This window comes from Lotus japonicus, chromosome 5 (assembly GCF_012489685.1).
Source record: "Lotus japonicus ecotype B-129 chromosome 5, LjGifu_v1.2".
NCBI classification, from domain to species: Eukaryota; Viridiplantae; Streptophyta; class Magnoliopsida; order Fabales; family Fabaceae; genus Lotus; species Lotus japonicus.
This window is the reverse complement of record NC_080045.1, coordinates 64,982,152-65,001,900: the sequence shown is the minus strand read 5'-3', so window position 1 is coordinate 65,001,900 and position 19,749 is coordinate 64,982,152. Positions and strand designations below refer to the sequence as shown.

Genomic DNA, 19,749 nt, shown 5'->3' with positions numbered 1-19,749 from the left:
AAATCCATATCAGTGGGTACTCGCTCGAACCCGACCTGACTTAACGGGTAAAACCCACTATAACTGAGTTTGGGTTCGAGTTTGATATTGGTGATATCTACACCCGAACCCCATCGATATATATATAAAATTATAAAACTTCTATTATTTATATATATATTATATTGGTGACTAACTAACTATTGAAAGTCATGGATATAAGAGTTTGTAACCTATATTGGTTGAATACTCTTATGTTCTATTCTCTATATACAAAAATTAGTGGGTTTTATCTCTTAATTTGTTGTCAATTCAATCATATTTGAATAGTAAGGTACCATGTTTTTTTTTGCAAAATAATATAAAATGATTTTATTTTCCAACAAAATTACATAAGCTGCGTTTTATTTTTAAAAAAACTTATGCATCTAGTCAGGTTAGGGCATAGGTCTAAAGCTACAATGGGTTTGAGTAAACCCAAAACCTGATGGATTGGGTTTGGGTTTAGAAAAGGCAACACCTGACCCAAGTCGCTGTCATCCATACTCCGATCACTTCTATTCTTACACATTCGTAGAGGTTCAATTTGTAAAGATAAGCATTTTTCTATAAAAAAGTTAATAGAAAGACTAATTTTGCATAATTTAAAACGTAACTGGATTCAATTTGCTCAAATAAACTAAAGCAACCAAAATAACACATGGTATGAATTAGAAACCCCAAAAGTGCTAATAACCCTATAAATTTATTTTGTCTAATGAAATGTGAGGAATGTGTTAAGAATTACAAATAATTATGGTTTTTATTTTATAATATATGGACTAATTCACTAACGGGAGGTTCATTCATGCATTATATGTACATTTACTGTAGTGTATGGAAAAATTTGTGCTATAAAAATTAATTCCATTTGTGAATGTTCACTACTCGAAAATAATTGTTTTCTGCTAAAGATTAATATTGTAAAACCAAGTCACACTTGAGATTAGAGTATTCTAATTTTCATTGATATTGTGATATATATATATATATATAGATAGAGATTTTTGTGTGTGTGAATACGTACATAGATTATGAGTTAAGAGCAAGGTTATCAAAACCAGACCGGTTATAAAATTGGTGATGACACTGGTTCAAGCTTCATTGGTTCAATTGTGGTCTAACCGGTATAGTTGCTATAAATTAAGTAATATTAATTTAAAATAAATATATAATATATAAAGTAATACCGATACAAAAATACAATATCCATATAAAAATTAAGTAGTGTGCAATTAAGTTTATACATTGCCCCGTTTGGATAAACAGCTTAATTAAGCGCTTATGGTCATAAGCGCTTATTCATAAGCTATTTTTAAAAATTTATTGAAATAAATAAAAAATAAGCTGTATATAAGCATAAGCTGTTTTTCATAAGCTGTCATGAGTAGCTTATGAAAATAAGCTGAAAATAGCTTATGGCAGGTCATAAGCTATTTGCATAAGCTCTCCCAAACACTGGCATAAGAGCTTATGCTGTCAGATAAGCTCAAATAAACTCTTTCAAACTGGGTCATATTTTGTTTGGTTACAAAGTTTATACATATTTATTATGTTTTATTAATTATATGATCTTTTTTAGTTTAAAAAAAATTATATGATTTTTTTTTTTTGACGGAATTAATTAATTATATGATCTTACTAAAAAAGAGCACATGTGAATTAATTTTTTAATAGGTATCTATATCTGAGACATTTGAAAAAGAGGTTAATTTCTATGTACCGATAGTGTAAATAAGTTGTACATAGTCATTTAATGCAGGGACCAAGCAAACGAGAAGAAGATGAGAAGTCAGGGAGACGTGCCCTTTCTTTTCCATTTTAATTTTGTTTTTATTTTGATTAGGTGTAAACTTATTAGTGGTTGTGCTCAAAAGTGATGTGTTACGTGTGTGTCCACCCAAGAATTTCTCTGGGAAAATAGAGAAAAACGCGCCAATCTCCTCTTCCTCCGTCGTCAACGGCGTTCTTCATCTCCTCCTTCCGCCGACGATGACGACCACCGCCTTGTGCCTCTGATGGATCTGCTCCGCACCAATTTCTCCCAATTTCTGGTATGATGCTTTCTCCTCTTTTTAAAATTTTCCAACTTCACTTTATTGAGGCTACAGTACAGTAGTATTTGTTAGAATCATAATATGCAAAAGACAAAAACTCTAGGTCCTTCTTTATAGTTTTTTAAACTTCATGGCCAAATTCATAAATTACAATTTCTTGTATTAACCGGTTACTTACCTGTAACAATAGGTGATTTTGTGTGCTGTACCAATACAGCATTTTGATTGGGGAATCTGAAATTCGCTTCAAGAGTTAATTTTCTGCAACGCTGAAATGGAAAGCGGTAAGTTTAATGGTGGTTACTCTGATTTTATCTCACTGTCTCTGTCTGTAAGATTATTAAAACTTGTATTTGTATCCATTAGAAGGAAAAATTCATTGAACGTATGCATGCAAATCATCAACTGCCAACTGCAGACCAAAAAAAATCAATGATTCAACAATATATTATGCTTTGATTGTAATATATAGAATGATTGGAGGTAGAACCGCTCTTACCATTGTGTTATTGATTGATGAAGAAGAAGAAGTAAACACATAAACGTACATACATGATACATTAGATATTGATTGTGGACTATGTAATATCTTGTCCTCATGTTTACGATGGAAAGAGCAGGTAAATCGAATCTTGAGACTCCACTGACTTCAAACCAACATGAACTCCACTCCGAGACATTTGAACAATGTTGCTGCCTCAGAGAAGATATTGTTAAGGAAGTTAAATTGCAACTGCGTCTATCAGTGCCGCTTATTGCTGTTAGCCTGCTACAATTTAGCTTACAACTGATATCAATTATGTTTGTTGGCCATCTTGGGAAGCTTCCTCTTTCAGGTGCTTCCTTGGGCAACTCCTTCGCCTCAGTCACTGGTTTTAGTGTTTTGGTAAGTGGGTTTTCTTCAATTTCTGCAAACATCTTTGATTTGGTTTTCAAACATGTACTTGATGAACTTCCTCACAGCATTTAAAACTAATTTACTACGCAACTTATAATCCTAGTAAACATGTTTATGTCATTTAGCATATTTTAATGCAAATTTTACCTCATGGATTAGTATTATAATGGTTGCACGCTTCTCTGAACTTTCTATGTTTCAAATGAAGTTAGGAATGGGGAGTGCATTGGAGACACTATGTGGCCAAGCCTATGGAGCCAAGAAATATCACATGCTAGGTGTTCACACTCAAAGGGCAATGCTTGTCCTTCTAGGACTAAGCATTCCCTTGGCATTAATTTGGTTCTACACAAGCAACATTCTCATAGCATTAGGCCAAGACCATGAGATATCAGCCGAAGCAGGAACGTTCAACCGGTGGATGATCCCTGCCCTTTTTGCTTACGGTCTCCTTCAATGCCTCAACAGGTTTCTACAAACCCAAAACAATGTTTTTCCAATGCTGGTAAGCTCTGGAATCACAGCTTTGGTGCATGTTCTATTTTGTTGGGTTTTAGTCTTCAAATTTGAGTTGGGAAGCAAAGGAGCAGCCTTGGCAATCAGTATGTCATGTTGGGTTAATGTGTTCCTGTTATTATTGTACATAAATTTAGCTTCAGCTTGTGATTCCACTTGGAAAGGGTTTACCAAAGAGGCCTTGGATGATGTTCTTAGTTTCTTAAAGCTTGCAGTTGCCTCTGCAGTTATGATATGGTAATTAACATCCATCTTTCTCCTAGTGTAACTGATAAGAGCCGTAGAGAGTCATGGCAACATAAACTCTACCTTTCACTAAAAAGGAAAGAAGAAATTCCGAGAGTAGGATAATAGGCTAATATCCTTAAAAAGAGGAACAATGAAAAGCAAATACAAAACCATTAGCCACTAGATCTGGAATTAGGTTAGTTCCATGATTTGCCCTAGTTTGCGTTAAATGTTAAAAAAATTCACTTTTTTTCTTCTGAAATTAGAGTTTGTATTTACTTATTTCACATATGATTTGATGTTGATGCTGGTGATGGTGGACTTTGAAAGCTGGATTATAAATCCTCCTATCCATCAATGCAATATGTAATTCATTAGTTGTAGTTTAACTTCAACTAAAAGTTAGTATTTTAGTGTGTATTTACAACAATGGTGAGCACACAATCACAGCATGAAGCTTGTGAGGGAGCTTTAGAGTAGAATTACTTTTGGGGTGAAGAAAGGTAGATCCAAACACACATTTAAGTTGACAATTTTATGTGGTGGCTGGTGATTGGTGAGGAATTGTATAGATGCTTGATTTGTGTCTCCATATATGGCAGAGGAAAAGATGATAATTTGGTTTGAGGATGTGGTATTGAAGTTGGGGTCATTAAATAAACTAGTAGTCAGTGCATCCCATGTACAATTGCCTTGCAGCATGTGGCATTTTTTTTCTTGTTAAAACCATCTTCGACTTTCGTATTCATTGAGTTTTGTCGTTTGGAAAGCAGCCAGCCAGCCCCCTAGGAAATCTGGAGTCTCTTAAGTGGCCCATCTGCACTATGGTCCTCATTATGATTAATGCTAATTATATGGTGCAGAACTGCAGATATTAGGGCCTAACAGAGCATTGTCTCCTAGTGTATACGTCTTGCCCTATTATGAAGCTTTTACCCTGCAGCTAGTTGCAATTTGTACTAATGTTTTGGACTAATGTATTATGGCAGAGGTAAGTAGGGCAATGTGTTCCAACAGCAGCTGCGAAATGGCAAAGTTTCCTTGGCAGGCTTGTTGAGTGACTGGATGCCTTTTAATAAATCAATAGAAAGTGCATCCCTTGTTTACCATGCAGCAATTGCATTTTGTTTTGTTAAACTATCTTCAAATTTCTTATTCGTTATGAGTTGTTCCTTCTTGAAAAGCAGACAGCCAGCCCTTTTGGAAATCTGCACGATGGTCTTTAATATGATTAATCGTAATTATATTATGAGATATTAAGTCCTTACAGAGCATTGTCTCCTACTGTATATGTGTTGCTCTGTCTTGTAGCTTCTGTCAAGCAGCTATTAACATTTTTGGACGTGAATGTCTGATTCGTAGAACTTAGGTGTGCCCTTGACACTTGCAGTGTTTTAATTTAACTAAGTTTAGATACTTTCGCTGAGGTGGCTGTGAAATGGCTTGTAGAGTGACTGCAGTGCTTTCATGCTTTGTCATCTTGGTTTTGTATTTGCTTTTCGTTGTTCCTCTTTTATGGATATTAGCCTATTATCCTACTCTCAGAATTTCTTCTTTCCTTTTTAGTGAAAGGTAGAGTTTATGTTGCCACTGCTAATCATTAAGGTGTTCACTATTGTTAGAAGTATAATATAAAACCACCAATGTGTATTCACTCAACAACTTAACTTTTGAAATAGTTGATTCATGACATGGTATAAGAGTTTTTATGACCAAGTGGTCAGTCTAGACTCAAGCCTTCGATCTTTGCTGCCTCTTTTTTCTAATAAAAAAAGGTTGAGTTTAAACGCTAAAACTTCTGAGATAGTTAACTCATCAAATGATTTGACCTTTCCATCTTTTGCTTTTAATTTTCCTGGATTTTTGTCATTGACAGTTTTGAATATTGGTCCTTTGAGATGGTTGTTCTTCTCTCGGGTCTTCTGCCAAATCCACAACTAGAGACGTCAGTTTTATCAATAAGGTAAACTGTTAACCCCCTGATACAATACATTATATAAAGACTTCATCATGGTTAACTAACTGCTCAAGGAAAAAGAAAAAAACAATTTGCTGAGATTTATAACATGTTTGGATTAACTTATCTTTTCTCATAATAAATTATGGAACCTAGAAGCTTCTCCACATAATTTATTTTAGCTTTAGAATCAATTGTAGAAGAATTTCCAAAGTCCAAACATGCTTTTAATCATATATTCTTTTCTCTTCCAGCCTTAATACCTGTTGGATGGTGTATATGATCTCTGTTGGTCTTGGAGGTGCCATAAGGTCAGTGACAAAAGGTTTCCTTCTTGATAATACTGGCATTGTTATGCTGCATGCTTGTTACTTTTTCCCATGGGTTGTTCTTCTGTTACTGATATAATTACTGACCAAATGATATCAATGAAGCACCCGAGTGTCAAATGAATTGGGTGGTGGGAACGCACAAGGTGCACTTTTGGCTCTCCGTGTCATGGTTGTGATTTCCATACTAGAGGGTACAGCAGTAGGATTGGTTACCATTTTGGTAAGGAATGTCTGGGGAAAGCTCTACAGCAATGATGATGAAGTTATCAAATATGTTGCCAAGATGATGCCTCTGCTGGCACTTTCTGACTTCCTTGATGGTTTCCAATGTGTGCTTTCAGGTTCTAATTCTGCACAACAACCAAATCCTGTGATCATGTATATGATTATTAAGCTGCTCATAAATACCTATTTATCAATTAAGTGTGTCTGGAGCAACGTTATCATAATTAATTTTGGATAAAATTGGTTATGGTAAAAGTAAGTCGAAGTGTGTTAAAAGTGAAGTAATTTATGTTTGTACATATTTATGAAATAGTGATTTTTATAGAGTAATATTGTGGAATTCAATTGTAAAATCTCACAATTGATAATGTTAAATGCATAAGCTTCTACGCAGAATTGATTGTGAGACTGAATTCAATTCTCAAAGATGACTCACAAACATCTATGTTGTCATTCAAAAGTGATTTTACTCGGTGAAATATGATTTTAAGGTTCAACATACAGTAAGTAATGGTTTCCTTTTAATATCTGGTTTCTGTAGGGGCTGCCAGAGGGTGTGGTTGGCAAAATCTATGTGCATTTATGAACCTTGGCGCTTACTATGTTGTGGGAATTCCTTGTGCTATCATATTCGCCTTTGTCTTCCATATTGGTGGGATGGTGGGTATCTTTGTTGCAAATTCTGATTGTTGGAGGCAGTATTTGCTTTTAAATTTGTGTTTCCTTTTTGTTTTTGTGTGTTCATGCTCACTGAAATTAAAATTGGTATTGGCAGGGACTTTGGATAGGAATCATATGTGCACTTTCTGTTCAAGGGATAGCCCTGATTACAGTAAATGCCTGCACAGATTGGGATAGAGAGGTAAGCTTATTTAATGTTTCAAACTTTCAATAATATAAATTGGTTGAAAGCATAAGGAGAACAAGAACCCAATCTATTGAAAAGTGTAACTTAACAAAGATGTTGACCAAGAGTAAACAACTGAGGTTATGTTTGGATACTCATTGGCATAGTGCACGGGACAAAAAGTGAACGGGTACTAAACTCTTTTTTATAGATTGAGATGAAAGTTCGTTCACATTGCACTGAACTGGTATCCAAGCAGACACTAAAAAGCCAAAATGACCATTGTTGTGTTAATTCCAAACATGTGCTATAATTGATTTCATTTGTTGTTGAATTCATGCAGGCTAGGAAAGCAGTTCATTCGACTCTGTCTCTGAATACTAAACTAGTTACAGAAACAGAACCATAGGTTGACAATGTCATAAACATCAGAGGCAGTCAGCAATATAGAGAAGGAAGTCATGGCAATATTTCTGTGAGCCACATAGTGATTTTACTACGATGGAGTGGTGCTGTACATTGATTTGATATTTCATTACTTTGGTAAATTGAGTATTAGGAAGGCTTGCCATCATATAAATGTTCACTGTTCATAATTGGTGGTGCAGAATATTTTCAAAGCTGTCAAGTACTTCTGTATACAAATATAAGTCCCTATTAAAAATAGAATGAAATCCCCTTGATACAAAGTGCGATATGCTAGTAAATATGGTTGAATGATATTGTCAACAAATTTATTGTTGTTGATTGAAATCTCGAATTGGTCTCATTAATAAAGAGGAAAATTTTCTCCCAAAAGTATCATCTTAATCTTACCAATACGCCAAAAATATTATAACACTAAAAAGAAATGTATCATCCACATAACACAATCATAATTGAATTGGATGTGATAATTTTTTTTTATAATGAATTGGATATTATCATTATAAGTAGTAAAACTATCCCTATGAATATTTAATGTAATTGTATACCCCAAGTTCAAACCCGAGACTTCAAATTAGGGTGGATTAGTCTCATGTTAGCTTCTCTACATGTTTGATGGTTCGTTGAGATGTATTACACAATCATATATTTTTATTACGTAAAAAGACAAAAGGTACGAAATGAAACTGAAGAATTATAAATCTCATTTCTCTCCTTCACTAGTTTGATAAAAAGCAAATAAAAACAATTTAATCATGGTTTGATGACTTACTTACTCACTTATTTTAAAAAAGACAGACTCAAAATTCTTAACCAATTATTAAGACTGAGCATCATCACTTATTTTTCTCTCACCTAGAGCACACTTATTTACATGGAGATGCTTGTTACTTAAAATTAAGCAATGATTGTTGAGCCAATTCTTAGAAGTTTTTTTTTAAAATTTTATTATTAATAACACTTTTTTCTTGATTTTTTTTATACAAGTTGTTTACAATAAAACTAAGAACCACTACTGTAGTTTTTTTTTTTAAACTCACTACTGTAGTAAAACCTGCATGAATTATTTATACATTGCTTAAATTATTATGTGGCATTTTCAGCTCACATATAGTGTTAACTAATTTAAGTAAAGAAACATCATTATAAATGTTTTAAGTGAGAATAACCTCTTGTCAATTGTATATGTTTGGGGTAAAATAAATTAAAATTGTATAACATGAATGTGAAGTAAAAAATATTTGAATCTAGTCAAACTATTTATGAGGAATTTGGAAATAAGCCAAATAGACTAAAAAATTTGGAAATAAGCCAAATAAACTAAAATAACCTCGTGTGAGTTGATCCAAACGTCATGCTAAAATATTAAAATTGTATAACTAAAGTAAAATGAATGTATCTTTTCGATGTAAAAAAAAGAGCAAAATGAATGTGAAGTAAAAAATAATTGAATCTAGTCAAACTATTTAATTTATAATTTATAAACCATATTAAATGATTACTGATATATACCAAATGTCACCCGTGAATGCACGGGTATAAAACTAGTTTATGAGGAGTTTGGAAATAAGCCAAATAGACTAAAAAATTTACAAGGGTTGAAGTAATGCCACGTCATATCCCATTTAACCATTTCAAGTCAAAAGCCTCAAACGACATATTCGCATGCGGAAAACGAATCACATCCCAAGAGACTCGAACGACGTCGTCCACGTGCCTCCCCCCAAAAACAGTAAAACCATAAAAACACAAAAATGGAACGAAACGGCACCGTTTCGATGAGCTTCACTGCATATAGCTAGCTTCCACTACCTCACTCGAACCCTAACCAGCCATCTTCACTCTCTCTCTTCTTTCTCTCTCTAACGATGGCTTCACGCAGACTCGCATCGTCTCTGATTCGATCTTCCCTCCGTCGATCTCAATCCAAACCCTCCATTTCCGCTTCCGCATCGCGGATTTCCCAATCCCGACCTGCTTCCGCCGCCCCTTACGGCTACCTCCTCAACCGCGTCGCCGAGTACGCCACCTCCGCCGCGGCTCCCGCTGCTGCTCCTTCCTCGCCTCCGGCGAAGAAGGAGGTCCCCGGTGGTGGGAAGATCACTGATGAGGTTACTGGAAAAGGCGCGATCGGGCAGGTTTGCCAGGTCATCGGTGCCGTCGTCGATGTCAGATTTGAGGAGGGTTTGCCTCCGATCTTGACCGCGCTTGAGGTTCTGGATCACACTTCGAGGTTGGTGTTGGAAGTCGCGCAGCATTTGGGTGAGGGTGTTGTTCGGACTATTGCTATGGATGGTACTGAAGGGGTTGTTCGAGGGTGGCGCGTGCTCAACACTGGGTCTCCTATTACTGTAAGTGCTCAATCTCTTGCTCCATTTTCGTTTTCTTTTCACTGAAAATCCTTGATTTGATTTTGGATCATTTCTGTATCTAGGTTTTTGTTTTAGCGATTTGGGAATTGACTAGATTTGAAAAAATTGGAGTTGATTTGATGTTTTGTATGAACTAGTTTGCTACTGTGTGTTGATTGGAAGATCCAATTGTTTCAATTTTCTTTTGAATCGATCGATGATTCTTTTTATCGATTTTGCTGTCATGTCACTGTATACTTCGTGATTCTCTCAATATTTTGAAATCTGTTTCATTGTTTCATGTGGGTAGTCTAGATTTCCTGTGTGATTTGAATTCGAATTTAAACTCATTTTAGGGTTGTGTTGTTTCCTGAGGCACCATTTTTGTTTGTTAATGAATAAGTATATGGTCATTGTTCTTGTTATCTGATTCAACTGCTACAGTGTCCTCTAGTGCTGGACTTGCATTTTGCAGGCTTGGATTTGGCAACTTAATTTTTGATTTTTTTGTCTGTTAATAGTGTTTATTTTCTAATTTTCTAATATGCTTTGTGTGTGTTCTGTTTAGGTTCCTGTTGGAAGGGTTACCCTTGGTAGAATCATGAATGTTATTGGAGAGCCTATTGACGAGAAGGGTGACTTCAGTAAGTAACCTATGAATATTTTTTTTAAACTGATTAATAGATAGAAATCTTCTATGATATCTGTGGAATGCTTTTAACTGATGGTAATTTGTGTGAATTGTCTTAGAAACCGAGCATTATCTGCCCATTCATAGAGAAGCTCCTTCTTTTGTTGAGCAAGCAACTGAACAGCAAATTCTTGTTACTGGGATCAAGGTATTCTTTTTATGTTTCTTATTTTTTTATTGTTTGAAATTAGTTTGTGGAGCTTATGAGTTATGACTCAGTACTGATTTTGCATAATTTTTTCCTTACAGGTTGTTGACATGCTTGCACCATACCAAAGAGGAGGAAAGATTGGGTTGTTTGGTGGTGCTGGTGTCGGAAAAACTGTGCTTATTATGGAACTTATTAACAATGTCGCCAAGGCCCATGGTTTGTTCTTAATGCACTTCATATCTTCAGTTGATATTCTTTTACCTTTCTGTACTGTATGCTTATGGTTTTCATTTGTTAGGTGGTTTCTCTGTATTTGCTGGAGTTGGGGAACGAACCCGAGAGGGTAATGATTTGTACAGAGAAATGATCGAGAGTGGTGTTATTAAGCTAGGTGATAAGCAGGTGAGCACATTTCCGTTCTCTATACATGTTCAACAGTATTCATAATTCTAGTTTCTGTTAACAAATTTTATTAACTATGGGCGTTTCATGGGATCAGAGTGAAAGCAAATGCGCTCTTGTGTACGGTCAAATGAATGAGCCCCCGGGTGCTCGTGCCCGTGTTGGTCTCACTGGTCTTACTGTGGCTGAACACTTCCGTGATGCAGAAGGACAGGATGTGCTTCTTTTTGTTGACAACATTTTCCGTTTTACCCAAGTATGGACATCTTATCTAGAATAACTGTTCTTTTGTTGATGATATTGTTTGCCACTGTTCAATTTACATTGTTATGTATTGTGCAGGCTAACTCTGAGGTGTCTGCTTTGCTTGGACGTATCCCATCTGCTGTCGGTTACCAACCGACACTGTCTACTGATCTTGGAGGTCTCCAAGAGCGTATTACAACAACCAAGAAGGGTTCAATTACTTCTGTCCAAGCTATCTATGTGCCTGCTGATGACTTGACAGATCCTGCTCCTGCTACCACCTTCGCTCACTTGGATGCTACAACTGTGTTGTCACGACAGGTTTGGTTTGTTATTTATAATGACCATTTTGCTGATATATTTTATAATTATAGTTTGCTAAATAGTATGATTTGATGATCTTGAGCAGATCTCTGAGCTTGGTATCTATCCTGCTGTCGACCCCTTGGATTCCACATCTCGTATGCTTTCCCCACTTATTTTGGGTGAGGACCACTATGAAACTGCTCGTGGTGTCCAGAAGGTTCTTCAAAACTACAAGAATCTTCAGGATATCATTGCTATTTTGGGAATGGATGAGCTCAGTGAAGACGATAAATTGACTGTTGCCCGTGCCCGAAAGATTCAAAGATTCTTGAGCCAGCCTTTCCACGTGGCAGAAGTCTTCACTGGTGCCCCAGGCAAATATGTTGACTTGAAGGAGAACATCACCAGTTTCCAGGTAATTTTTTTGTCATTTAATATTTTTTAAAATGACATTAAATAGTATGCAGAGGCTTTGGTTTCTCATCTTGCTATGTGCTGTATGTTATTTTGTTTGGCAAATTCCCCCCCTCCCCCCCTTCATGAATGCCATCCTATATCTTCATGTAAATTGAATTTTGGTTTCCATTAAGCTGCACCTGCAATGTCACTTTGATTTCTGTTTGTTACCCTTATTTTTTTTATTGATTTTGTCAAATAGAAGCTCTTATTGTGGGAGTTCATGCAATTGGTTGTCTTATCTGGACTTAAGTGCTATTCCTATTTTATGTTTTCCTTGTTTACTTTAGGACTTCGTTTTAAATATCTTTGGCTCATTTCTAGCGATTTATTTGTACTTGCTCAATCTCATTGGTTCAATCATATTCCATAACCTGTTTTACCATGGTTTTCTATGTGGACTAATGCATGGTTAATGGTGATACCTTTGTTTTATTGTAACTGACAGGGCGTGTTGGATGGCAAGTACGATGATCTCCCCGAGCAGTCATTTTACATGGTTGGTGGTATTGAGGAGGTGATTGCTAAGGCAGAAAAGATTTCCAAGGAATCAGCAACATCTTGATCAAATTACACCTCCATTTTAATCATCACTTGTTTATTTTACAATGGCGAAATTTAATAATCTAGGAACTCTACTCTTTCTTGGCAACGCCAAAACCACAATTTTCCATTTTTAAAGTTTGGAAACGTGTAAGGTTATTCCTTTCATTTTAATGTTGCGGACTTTGAGGTGACCAAATGCTCCCTTTTTTTATCTGGTGTGTTGTTTTAATAAGGGGAGAGGCAGAGGTTGTACATTTTTACTTCCTGATTCAAAAACGTTGGATGCATCAACTGTTCTATGTGCAGCTTAAGTTGATTCCTTTTTTTAGTTTTTGCTTTTGTGAGTAAAAAAATTATGCAGTCCAAATGGTGATATTTTATTTCAATTATGCAATATTAGGAAGAGATTAGTTTTATTTGTAAAATTAATTATACATTCACTGTTTTTTAAAAAAAGTGTGCATGTTTCAAATTTCCACGTAACTTACTAATCCTATAGATTTAAGTTCTAATTTTATTTAAAGTTTAGATGAGTGTCTAATCCAAAATTGAAATAAAATTTCAATTACTAATGAAATGTTGGTTTAATTGTAAGTAAGCTAGATCCCTCTAAGTGTGATTAACAAGTTTGAACCCTCTGAGTATCATTTGTTTGGCTGTTGTTTGGAGTGACAACTTGAGTTTTCTGAATAAATGATGACATCTATCTATTTAACACCATAAAAGCTTAAAAGGAATAATGTTAAGTACCGGCTCATGGAGAATCATGCAAGGATATTTGAAAGTTAGTATAAGTGATGTGATAAAAAAGATGAAAAGATAAGAGGAGAATGCTAGTAAAATTGAGATGGAAAAAAATGTGAATTTGAATGTATTCAAGTTGATTAATTATAGTTATTAACAAGCGTTGATAAGCAATCGACCCTTAGGTTCTTCATGACTTTCCCTACCAATGAACAATCTTAAACAAAATTGAAGTGAGTAGAGAATAACAAACTACAGTCTATTTTAGTTTGATCATGAACTTCTTATGCCTTCTGTCCATTCCCCAAGCTTTTGCCTGAGATTATATATTAGTTAGTTAATTGATACACATTGTTAACATAGTGATCGCAGAAAACCAAGATAGATTGGTGAATAATGATGGTCCTCCTTTTTACCATAGTTCTCTTCTTATAATGTTCCTACTAACCACGTCATACTCATTAAATGAGTATAAAATCATTTCTTATTCGTCTAGTCTAGTTATTGCCATGATTTACTATCAAAAAAGAAGTTATTGTCATGATTTCATTTCTTGATTATCTGGGATATTCCTAATATTTTAGCAAGAAAGGCGAACGTAATTCATTCAGATATATTCATTCAGGTATACCTTTTTTTTCTGTCAAAAAAAGGTATATCAGTCTCTCTATGAGGAAACACAAGTCTTTAAATTCTCGCAAAGCTAAATTCCTTACCCTTATGTACAACCTTAGGAAAGAGAATTACTCAGAAAATGTAGGTAGTTCATGTTACGGCACTATATGGTTCAAGAAGTTTGATTTTGTGCAAAAAAAATCACAATCCATGAACATAATAATTGATTATGATCCAATAAATAATCCACTAATGATGAGCACACTATAACTATAACTGATTATGATCAAAGTGACCTTGATTATTTTTTTCTAGATGAAATCAAGGCTTTCTTATGAACAAAATAATTGGTTGAGAATATGACAAATCGATTATTGAATATAAATTCAAACTCAAATTCACACAGTAAATTAGGCCTCGGACTTTATAAATCAACAGATAATTGCACTGATTAACCAGTGCTCGCGATTGATTGTTGTCATGGACGATTGGAAGGGCCACCAGAAGGTGGTGAAAGTTGGGAAGCTTGTACTGGTTGGTCTTGCCAGCGTCCAAGTGGCCTGTCAACAACAACACATCAAAACCATTTGTTTACTAATGGTATTGCCTTGCTATATATAACTCACAAACAAGTTAAGCATTTTGGAAAATCTTTTATGATTGATTCCAACGAGGAGAATCAATTTCATGAAAAGTATATGTGAGTAGCTTATGAGTTTCAGAATTGATTCTGATGAAAAAAATGTCAATTTATAAACGCCTAACTTGTTATGGTGTGGAAAGAAACTGATGTCATATTTTATATATTCTAGTACATATTTAATTCTTAAGTCACCCTAGATCAACATTCTTATTTCCCGACATTCATTCAATACTTACAAATTGTAAATTTTATGAGCTTAAACCGCACATGTTTTTTTTTTTTTTTTTTTTTTTTTTTTTTTTTTTTTTTTTTTATCTAAAGCTGGTCGCCACAATGTACAGGTGTTGATTGTTGGGAAATTAGTACTGATCATTTTCCTCAATAGTTATGCATACCTGGCCCGCATGGTTTGGAGGAAGAGGAGAACTAAACAGCAAAGGCGTACAACAACATAGAACACCTTCATTTTCATTTCCTCTGAGCAGTTTGCAAAAGAATGCAATGCAAGGAATAGGGTCTTCTCTAACTTGTGAACTTTGAATAGAAGGTGCTGATCAAGCCTCTGTGCAGGTAAATATTGAAAAATAGATGATTTGATTGAGCACCTACCTCTTTCAAAAGTCCAAATTCCCACCTTTGTGATATGAAACTCGATCCTTCCCTCACACAGCTTTTTTTTTTTGCAAACACTACTACTATAAGCTATGAGAAGTTATATTATTGGTTATTTAATTATCAACATGGTAGTGTGACGTGTGTCATCCTCAAGAGTAGCAAGTTAGCACGTATAGCTTCAGTTGTGAACTATCCTATATGTTAATCTAAAGGAGAGGCCATTTAATTTCTTGCTGTCATCATGTTCAAGGAGAGCTACATCATATATATGGCTTATAGTCAATCTCCCTTTCATTTCAACCAAAAAATTCTACTTGATTTTTAAATTCGGTTGTCCTAATCAGAAAAAATGGGATATATATGTGAAAATCAAACACATTAAGAAAAATTAATAATGACTAATTAAAACATGTGATATAAAAAATTTGGGAAGGTAAATACATATTTTGAATATCATTCTTGATTAATGAAATGTGTTTAAAAATCTGATTTAATTAATTAACAAAATGATATGAGTGGACAACTACTCAATTAAGACTTTGGTTTACCTACATTTCTCATTTTCTTTTCTAATATTCTTCATATTTTCAACTACAAATAAAAAAGTACAATTTTCTTTCTTGACCTCCTCTTTGTTTATTACTCACATCATCTTCAACTCCAGCTCTATCGGACCATCAACGAAGCTTGACACGTGGCACACGATAAGCCTCACCTCAATAATACGCACACTAGGCGCATTTTATCACAAGCCGCCACTTCTGCCGCCGCTTCCGACTCTCACCAATCTCATCTACAGACACACCATAAACAATAAAAAGCCATGTCACTCTCACTTTCACCTCTTACCCTCCACCCCCATGCGCACGTTAGCCCCTCCCCGTTTCCCATGTCCCTCCTACGCCGCCTCAACCTAAACCTTTCTAACCACCACCGCCGCCGCATCGCCACCGTCGCCGCTGCCGTTCGCCAGGACACCACTGTCTGGACTCCGGCACCTCTCTCCGAGATCGAGCCCGCCGCTGAGTCCCTCTTCCACGTGTCCATCGACGTTTCCGACGCGCAAGACCTGGTCGAGTCCCACACCCGCGCTGGGCAGTACCTCCAGCTCCGCGTCCCTGACGCACCTAAGCCGTCGTTTCTGGCAATCGCGTCGCCGCCGAAGCTCGCTTCGGCTCGTGGCGTGTTTGAGTTTCTCGTGAAGAGCGTGGCCGGGTCCACCGCCGAAGCCTTGTGCGCGTTGAAGAGAGGGGATGTGGTTGAGCTCAGCCAGGTCATGGGGAACGGGTTTGATCTTGCTCAGATCGACCCGCCGGAGAAATTTGGAACCGTTATCGTTTTTGCCACTGGATCTGGAATTAGGTTAGTTCCATGATTTGCCCCATTTTCTGAATTAGATTTTGTATTGATTTATTTCACATATGATTTGATGTTGATGCTGATGAACTTTGAAAGCTGGATTCTAAATCCTCCTATCCATTATCAATGCAATGTGCAATTCATTAGTTGTTGTTTAGCTTGAACTACAAATTTAGAATTATAGTATGTATTTAGAACAATGGTGAGCACTGAGCACACAATCATAGCATGAAGTTGTGAGAGGGAGCTTGAAAGTAGAATTACTTTTGGGGTGAAGAAAGGTAGATCCAAATAGGTTGACAATTTTATGTGGTGACTGGTGATTGGTGAGGAATTGTGTTGATGCTTGATTTGTGTTTTCATAGTTAGAGGAAGCAAGATGATAATTTGGTTTGAGGATTTGGTATTGAGGTTGGGGAGATTAAATAAATTAGTAGTCGTTGCATCCCATGTACAATTGCCTTGCAGCATGTGGCATTTTTTTTCTTGTTAAGACCATCATCGGCTTTCGTATTCATTATGAGTTTTTCGTTTGGAAAGCAGCCAGCCAGCCCCCTAGGAAATCTGGAGTCTCTTAAGTGGCCCATCTGCACTATGGTCCTCATTATGATTAATGCTATTGCTAATTATATGGTGCAGAACTGCAGATATTTGGGCCTAACAGAGCATTGTCTCCAAGGGTATAGAGCATTGTCTCCTAGTGTATATGTGTTGCTCTGTCTTGTAGCTTCTGTCTGGCAGCTAGTAACATTGTTGGACGTGAATGTCTGATTCGAACTTAGGTTTTCCCTTGACACTTGCTGTGTTTTAATTTGACTAAGTTTAGATACTTTCGCTGAGGTGGCTGTGAAATGGCTAAGTTTCCTCGGTGGGCTAGTAGAGTAACTGCAGTGCTTTCGTGCTTTGGCATCTTGGTTTTGTATTTGCTTTTGTTGTTCCTCTTTTTAAGGATATTAGCCTATTATCCTTTTCTCGGAATTTCTTCTTTCCTTTTTTAGTGTAAGGTAGAATTTATGTTGCCATGACTCTCTACAGATTTTGTGTGTAGATCATTGGATACTGTTTACATTGCGTCTGTCATTGCTAAGTTGCTAACAATGATCTAATGTGCTTAGAATCTTAGACTATTTCCTTACTCTGATATTTGCTGTTATTCATTTGTTTCCTTTATGTGCAGTCCAATTCGGTCGCTTATTGAGTCAGGATTTAGTGCTGACAAGCGATCTGATGTGAGAGTATATTATGGGGCCAGAAACCTTCAGAGAATGGCTTATCAGGTTAGTTAGTTTGTTTGTTGGCTTGACAATGGGAAACCTTGTACTTTCAACGAGAGCTTGCTCTAACAACAATTTCGTGTATATTATAGGACAAATTTAAACAATGGGAATCTTCTGGCGTGAAGATCGTGCCTGTATTGTCTCAACCAGAGGATAGTTGGACTGGAGAAAGTGGCTATGTACAGGTAAAATCTTTGGGGCATGTAGGACCAGTTTTTCACATGATCACCTTCGTGATATAAAGGTTGTTTTGACACATGATTACCTTTGCAGGCTGCATTTACAAGAGCAAAGGAAATATCTAATCCTTTGTCAACTGGTGCTGTACTTTGTGGGCAGAAACAGATGACTGAGGTGTGCTATTTTTTTAATCAGCTTTAATTTTCTGCCGAAACACTTACGAAAATTGTTCTTGAGTAAAACCCTCTGGTCACTGGTAGTGTAGTATTGTCTTTGTGGTTAGGTTATAGGAAGAAACCTAAAGTAGAGAATTTGAGAAACATGACAATAATGATTGTTTGAGGAAACTGAGCCTCCTAGGAATAGCACTCTTGAATTAAAAAAAACATATCTGTGTATGTTCTTAACTTCCTCCTCCTTTTCCATACAATAAAAAAAAATTCCTCCTCCTTTGGTAGACTTCTTTTTTTGTGGTCAATTCCTTATGTAGACTTCAAATGGAACCATTGCGACTAAGATTTTAAGCAACCATAACAACTAAAAGTTTAAACAACCAGATAATTGCAACAATGGAATTACTCAAAATAACTGACAAGGTAATCTTTGCCAGTTATGTATGTTCACTACATTCTTATAGTTTTTTTTCCTGCTCTCATTTTTCTTAACTTTTCAAACTTGGCTGAAGAGCTGGGCAACTAATGGATGAGAGTAAGGTGCATCTGTGCGTAAGAGATTATTCATAACCGAATAGGATTTCTTACATCCTTGCATATCATAAAGCTTTGTGCCTTTAAACTGAACTTGCCAAATAGAATTTGGTTGTATAAATGAATTGATTCTTTAGATGGAATAGATTTTCATAACATATCACTATTGTTCATGTGTGCATATTTATTAGTTGGCTTGCCTCGTGGCAAAGGATAGTGATTTCTTACAAATAACTTCTAGATTTGTTATCGATGTAGCTAATAATTTTTATGTTTTCTACAATGCCCTGGTGATGAATGCTAGTAACATTTATTTGTTCCTTCTTTTAAACGCTGTTTGTGGGAAAATTTCATATGAGCTCAACTAAATAATCTAGGCGAACTAGTAAAAAAGTTTGACAAATAGTATTTTACTAGAATTTCTTATGTCGTAATTCCAAAGTATGACCTTTCAGAGTCCATGTTATTGTTGCAGGAAGTTACATCTATTCTTGTTGCTGATGGAGTATCAGCTGAGAAGATATTGAAGAACTTCTGACCAAATTGAAATTTTGACACTGTTGTATTAATTTTGAATTACATATTTTCAAATTGCCATTGCTGGGGATCAAGCATCTCAGCATGGAATATAGCATAAACATTTTTTGGAATTCAATCCATATAATAGAAACCACTTTTACGATGCTCTGCCCATTATAGCATTACTTGTTCCATGTACCTTATCTTATTTGATGGAATAGGCCGCTTGATTAATTGTTTATTGGAAACCATTTTCGCTATTCAAATATAGGATGGAATTCCAGGCATGAAAAAATTCAAAGAAAATAGATTAGATTAACGAAGGGAGTCCTTTGTTATAGGAATGGAAGCTAACAATAATTTCTCGAAATAGCCAAGCTTTGGCTCCTTAATTGATCAAGTTCGACTTAATTTAAATGTAAATATTGTATTGATTC

General features: G+C 35.7%; 3 protein-coding genes across 6 annotated transcripts; all 3 read left to right on the top strand.

Moving 5' to 3' along the window:
* The first annotated feature begins 1,862 nt into the window (after positions 1-1,862).
* Positions 1,863-7,767, top strand: LOC130718763 (protein DETOXIFICATION 16-like). 4 transcript variants are annotated; one of them, XM_057569386.1, is made up of 10 exons: positions 1,863-2,072; positions 2,266-2,359; positions 2,696-2,961; positions 3,182-3,726; positions 5,594-5,680; positions 5,929-5,985; positions 6,109-6,347; positions 6,773-6,891; positions 7,007-7,093; positions 7,422-7,767. In XM_057569386.1, the coding sequence occupies exons 2-10, from the start codon at positions 2,350-2,352 to the stop codon at positions 7,485-7,487; spliced, it is 1,476 nt and encodes a 491-aa protein (XP_057425369.1). In that variant the 5' UTR covers positions 1,863-2,072; positions 2,266-2,349; the 3' UTR covers positions 7,488-7,767. The 4 variants fall into 4 exon arrangements, with proteins under 4 accessions (XP_057425369.1, XP_057425370.1, XP_057425371.1 ...); XM_057569387.1 differs by having other exon boundaries at positions 1,864-2,072; positions 2,691-2,961; XM_057569388.1 differs by lacking the exons at positions 1,863-2,072; positions 2,266-2,359 and having other exon boundaries at positions 2,822-2,961; positions 3,186-3,726.
* Positions 7,768-9,291: 1,524 nt separating this feature from the next.
* On the top strand, positions 9,292-12,944 carry LOC130717166 (ATP synthase subunit beta, mitochondrial). Its single transcript, XM_057567303.1, has 9 exons — positions 9,292-9,855; positions 10,424-10,499; positions 10,606-10,694; positions 10,796-10,913; positions 10,996-11,099; positions 11,197-11,355; positions 11,442-11,666; positions 11,755-12,066; positions 12,556-12,944. The coding sequence occupies exons 1-9, from the start codon at positions 9,373-9,375 to the stop codon at positions 12,670-12,672; spliced, it is 1,683 nt and encodes a 560-aa protein (XP_057423286.1). The 5' UTR covers positions 9,292-9,372; the 3' UTR covers positions 12,673-12,944.
* A 2,978-nt stretch (positions 12,945-15,922) lies between these two features.
* Positions 15,923-19,475, top strand: LOC130716959 (fruit protein pKIWI502). Its single transcript, XM_057567029.1, has 5 exons — positions 15,923-16,632; positions 17,807-17,906; positions 17,996-18,091; positions 18,180-18,260; positions 19,269-19,475. The coding sequence occupies exons 1-5, from the start codon at positions 16,094-16,096 to the stop codon at positions 19,329-19,331; spliced, it is 879 nt and encodes a 292-aa protein (XP_057423012.1). The 5' UTR covers positions 15,923-16,093; the 3' UTR covers positions 19,332-19,475.
* The last annotated feature ends 274 nt before the right edge of the window (positions 19,476-19,749 follow it).